This window comes from Caretta caretta, chromosome 26, assembly GCF_965140235.1.
Source record: "Caretta caretta isolate rCarCar2 chromosome 26, rCarCar1.hap1, whole genome shotgun sequence".
Classification (NCBI taxonomy): Eukaryota; Metazoa; Chordata; order Testudines; family Cheloniidae; genus Caretta; species Caretta caretta.
The window spans coordinates 15450185-15455537 of NC_134231.1; the positions used below are offsets into that span (position 1 = coordinate 15450185).

A 5353-nucleotide genomic window follows, 5' to 3' on the forward strand; every position below is an offset into this window, starting at 1 on the left:
TAACCGTTGGGGATGTTGAAATGCCTATATGTATCCTTGGGGACCCAGCCTACCCCTTAATGCCATGGCTCATGAAGCCGTACACAGGCAGCCTGGACAGTAGTCAGGAGCTGTTCAACTACAGGCTGAGCAAGTGCAGAATGGTGGTAGAATGTGCATTTGGATGTTTAAAAGTGCGCTGGCGCAGTTTACTGACTCAGTTAGACCTCAGCGAAACCAATATTCCCATTGTTATTACTGCTTGCTGTGTGCTCCACAATATCTGTGAGAGTAAGGGGGAGACGTTTATGGCGGGGTGGGAGGTTGAGGCAAATCGCCTGGCTGCTGGTTACGCACAGACAGACACCAAGGTGGTTAGAAGAGCACAGGAGGGCGCGGTGCGCATCAGAGAAGCTTTGAAAACCAGTTTCATGACTGGCCAGGCTACGGTGTGAAAGTTCTGTTGTTTCTCCTTGATGAAACCCCCCGTCCCTTGGTTCACATTACTTCCCTGTAAGCTAACCACCCTCCCCTCCTCCCTTCGATCACCGCTTGCAGAGGCAATAAAGTCATTGTTGCTTCACATTCATGCATTCTTTATAAATTCATCACACAAATAGGGGGATAACTACCAAGGTAGCCCAGGAGGGGTGGTGGAGGAGAGAAGCACCAGGAGGGGTGGTGGAGGAGGGAAGAACAAGGCCCCACAGCACTTTAAAAGTTTAAAACTTTAAAACTTATTGAATGCCAGCCTTCTGTTGCTTGGGCAATCCTCTGGGGTGGAGCGGCTGGGTGGCCGGAGGCCCCCCCTCCATGTTCTTGGGCGTCTGGGTGAGGAGGCTATGGAACTTGGGGAGGAGGGCGGTTGGTTACACAGGGGCTGTAGCGGTGGTCTGTGCTCCTGTTGCCTTTCCTGCAGCTCAGCCATACGCTGGAGCATATTGGTTTGATCCTCCAGCAGCCTCAGCATTGAATCCTGCCTCCTCTCATCATGCTGCCACCACCTTTCAGCTTCAGCCCTTTCTTCAGCCCACCACTTACTCTCCTCAGCCCGCCACCTCTCCTCCCGGTCATTTTGTGCTTTCCTGCATTCTGACATTGTCTGCCTCCATGCATTCGTCTGTGCTCTGTCAGTGTGGGAGGACAGCATAAGCTCAGAGAACATTTCATCGTGGGTGTGTTTTTTTCGCCTTCTAATCTTCGCTAGCCTCTGGGAAGGAGAAGATCCTGTGATCCTTGAAACACATGCAGCTGGTGGAGAAAAAAAAGGGACAGTGGTATTTAAAAAGGCACATTTTATAGAACAATGGGTGCACTTTCATGGTAAACCTTGCTGTTAACATTACATACATAGCACATGTGCTTTCGTTCCAAGGTCGCATGTTGCCTCCCCTCCCCGGCGCGTGGCTAGCACCTCTCCCCTCCCCCCTACCCATGGCTAACAGCAGGGAACATTTCTGTTCAGCCACAGGCAAACAGCCCAGCAGGAACGGGCACCTCTGAATGTCCCCTTAAGAGAAGCACCCTATTTCAACCAGGTGACCATGAATGATATCACTCTCCTGAGGATAACACAGAGAGATAAAGAATGGATGTTGTTTGAACGCCAGAAAACATACACTGCAATACTTTGTTCTACAATGATTCCCGAGTATGTGCTACTGGCCTGGAGTGGTAAAGTGTCCTACCATGGTGGATGGAATAAGGCTGCCCTCCCCAGAAACCTTTTGCAAAGGCTTTGGGAGTACATCCAGGAGAGCCGCGAATGCCAGGACAAATTAATCATTAAACATGCTTGCTTTTAAACCATGTATAGTATTTTAAAAGGTACACTCACCAGAGGTCCCCTCTGCGCCTGGCGGGTCCGGGATGCAGCCTTGGGTGGGTTCGGGGGGTACTGGCTCCAGGTCCAGGGTGAGAAACAGTGCCTGGCTGTTGGGAAAACTGGTTTCTCTGCTTGCTTGCTGTGAGCTATCTACAACCTCATCATCATCTTCCTCGTCTCCAAAGCCTGCTTTCATGTTGCCTCCATCTCCATTGAAGGAATCAAACAACACGGCTGGGGTAGTGGTGGCTGAACCCCCTAAAATGGTATGCAGCTCATCATAGAAGTGGCATGTTTTGGGCTCTGACCCGGAGTGGCCGTTCGCCTCTCTGGTTTTCTGGTAGGCTTGCCTCAGCTCCTTAAGTTTCACGTGGCACTGCTTCGGGTCCCTGTTATGGCCTCTGTCCTTCATGCCCTGGGAGATTTTGACAAATGTTTTGGCATTTCAAAAACTGGAACATAGTCCTCTCCCCATACAGCAATCAGATCCCGTACCTCCCGATCAGTCCATGCTGGAGCTCTTTTGCGATTCTGGGACTCCATCATGGTCACCTCTGCTGATGAGCTCTGCATGGTCACCTGCAGCTTGCCAAGCTGGCCAAACACGAAATTGAAATTCAAAAGTTCGCAGGCCTTTTCCTGTCTACCTGGCCAGTGCATCTGAGTTGAGAGTGCTGTCCAGAGCGGTCACAATGGAGCACTCTGGGATAGCTCACGGAGGCCAATACCGTCTAATTGTGTCCACAGTACCCCAAATTCGACCCAGCAAGGCCAATTTCAGCGCTAATCCCCTTGTTGGGGGTGGAGTAAGGAAACTGATTGATTTTAAGAGCCCTTTAAGTCGAAAAAAGGGCTTTGTCATGTGGACGGGTGCAGGGTTAAATCGATTTAATGCTGCTAAATTTGACCTCAACTCCTAGTGTAGACCAGGGCTGAGGCTTTGGCTAACTGTTCCTCAAATTCTTTTTTGGCCTTCCTAATTGTATATTTACACTTAATTTGCCAGAGTGTATGCTCCTTTCTATTTTTCTCACTAGGATTTAACTTCCACTTTTTAAAGGATACCACTCCTATAGCCTCAGCCCATTACCCAGAATCCCCCAGGGCCCTGCCCACCCCATGGCCCCAGCCCGTTACCCAGAATCCCCTGGGGCCCTGCCCATCCCCCTGGCCCCAGTCCATTACCCAGAATTCCCAGGGGCCCTGCCCACCCCCTGGCCCCAGCCCATTACACACCGTGATGCTGGCAGGCCCTGGCACCCACCTGCGCCCGCGATGCCAATGGGGGGCTGAGGCCCAGGCAGGCTGTGCCCGGTGCTGAGCTGCGGGAGGAAGGAAGCTCATCGCCCTTGTCAGCGTTTGGCTTCCCCTCGCAGGGACAGGGACTTGTGGCCACGGCCCGCCCCGCTCCAGCCGGAGGAAACCGGCCCCCGTGCAGCAGCCCGGGGGTCAGCCAGCGGCCGAGGCCCTGCCTGGTTCCAGGGGCCCAGCGGCCTCCCATCCGTTCCGCTCCCTTCCCCCTCCATGGAGCCCAGGCACGGGGGGAGGGAGGCACAGTGTAGGACTGAGCCAGCCTGGGCTGCACGACCTCCCCCCCCCGGGCAAACCCAGCTCTCGGGGGCCTCCTGAGAGCAGAACCCACCCCTACCTGAGAGGGCCTCTCGCTCACCCCCTCACTGGCCTGGCATGGCGGCACGGCACCATCACAGGGGTCGGGTACTGGCATGACAACTGATATGGCAACATGGCACCATTATGCCAGCATGATATTAACACAGGAAAGCTTTTGACACGGTCTCCCACAGTATTCTCGCCAGCAAGTTAAGGAAGTCTGGGCTGGATGAATGCACTATAAGGTGGGTAGAAAGCTGGCTAGATTGTCGGGCTCAACGGGTAGTGATCAATGGCTCCATGTCTAGTTGGCAGCTGGTATCAAGCGGAGTGCCCCAAGGGTCGGTCCTGGGGCCGGTTTTGTTCAATATCTTCATTAATGATCTGGAGGATGGTGTGGATTGCACCCTCAGCAAGTTTGCGGATGATACTAAACTGGGAGGAGAGATAGATACGCTGGAGGGTAGGGACAGGATACAGAGGGACCTAGACAAATTGAAAGATTGGGCCAAAAAAAATCTGATGAGGTTCAACAAGGACAAGTGCAGGGTCCTGCACTTAGGACGGAAGAATCCCATGCACCGCTACAGACTAGGGACCAAATGCCTCGGCAGCAGTTCTGCAGAAAAGGACCTGAGGGTTACAGTGGACGAGAAGCTGGATATGCGTCAGCAGTGTGCCCTTGTTGCCAAGAAGGCCAATGGCATTTTGGGCTGTATAAGTAGGGGCATAGCGAGCAGATCGAGGGACGTGATCGTTCCCCTCTATTCGACATTGGTGAGGCCTCATCTGGAGTACTGTGTCCAGTTTTGGGCCACACACTACAAGAAGGATGTGGAAAAACTGGAAAGCATCCAGCGGAGGGCAACAAAAATGATTAGGGGACTGGAACACATGACTTATGAGGAGAGGCTGAGGGAAATGGGATTATTTAGTCTGCGGAAGAGAAGAATGTGGGGGGATTCGATAGCTGCTTTCAACTACCTGAAAGGGGGTTCCAAAGAGGATGGCTCTAGACTGTTCTCAGTGGTAGCAGATGAGAGAACAAGGAGCAATGGTCTCAAGTTGCAGTGGGGGAGGTTTAGGTTGGATATTAGGAAAAACTTTTTCAGTAGGAGGGTGGTGAAACACTGGAATGCGTTACCTAGGGAGGTGGTGGAATCTCCTTCCCTAGAAGTTTTTAAGGTCAGGCTTGACAAAGCCCTGGCTGGGATAATTTATTTGGGGACTGGTCCTGCTTTGAGCAGGGGGTTGGACTAGATGACCTCCTGAGGTCCCTTCCAACCCTGATAGTCTATGATTCTATAACGTATTCCTGGAGGTTTCATCATGTGATGTAATTTTTAATTAAAGATTCATCTTTAACTCCTGGAGACTCCAGGACAATCCCAGAGGGTGGCAACCCTCTATTATCATGGTCCTGGCATGCCAACATGGGCCATATGCCTGTGTCTCTTCCCTGTCCCCCTTACTGCCCCCATTGGCCTGGCTCTCATCCGAAGGCCTCACCCCAGGGCCACACTAGGGGGCACCTGTCTGCAGCACTTCACCATCGCCCATGGCCAGCCCCACCCCAGAGGTGTTGCCCCCCCTCCCCCGGGAGGCCAGCCTGCTAATGGCTCTGTGCCCCTGGGGCACAGATATCCCCGGCCGGCCGTAGGTCCAGGAGCAAGCACACGCCAGCTGGCAGCTGGAGCAGAGAGGAGTTGACTGGAGATGGGGTGGCGGGCGGGCACCATGCAGCCTGAGTGCCAGGGTCTGGGCTGTGCCGCATCCATGTGGGGGAGATCTGAGTGGGGCAGGTGACACCAGCCGGGGACATTCACCACGACGGGGGCTCTGCCTCCCGGCTGCAGCTGGCCCAAGGTCAGCTCGCAGCCGGGGAGACACGAGTGCAGCCGAAACACTGCCCCAGCCGGCCGGTCATGGCAGCCCAGC

The 5353-nt window shown here is 53.8% G+C and overlaps 1 protein-coding gene across 1 annotated transcript; it reads right to left on the reverse strand.

The window, feature by feature from the left end:
* Positions 1 to 606: 606 nt before the first annotated feature.
* Positions 607 to 2228, reverse strand: LOC142070157 (uncharacterized). The gene is made up of 2 exons (XM_075123458.1): positions 1817 to 2228; positions 607 to 1230 (listed from the first exon to the last, which is right to left on the reverse strand). Exons 1-2 carry the CDS (start codon positions 2214 to 2216, stop codon positions 710 to 712), a joined length of 921 nt encoding a protein of 306 aa, XP_074979559.1. The 5' UTR covers positions 2217 to 2228; the 3' UTR covers positions 607 to 709.
* Positions 2229 to 5353: the final 3125 nt, after the last annotated feature.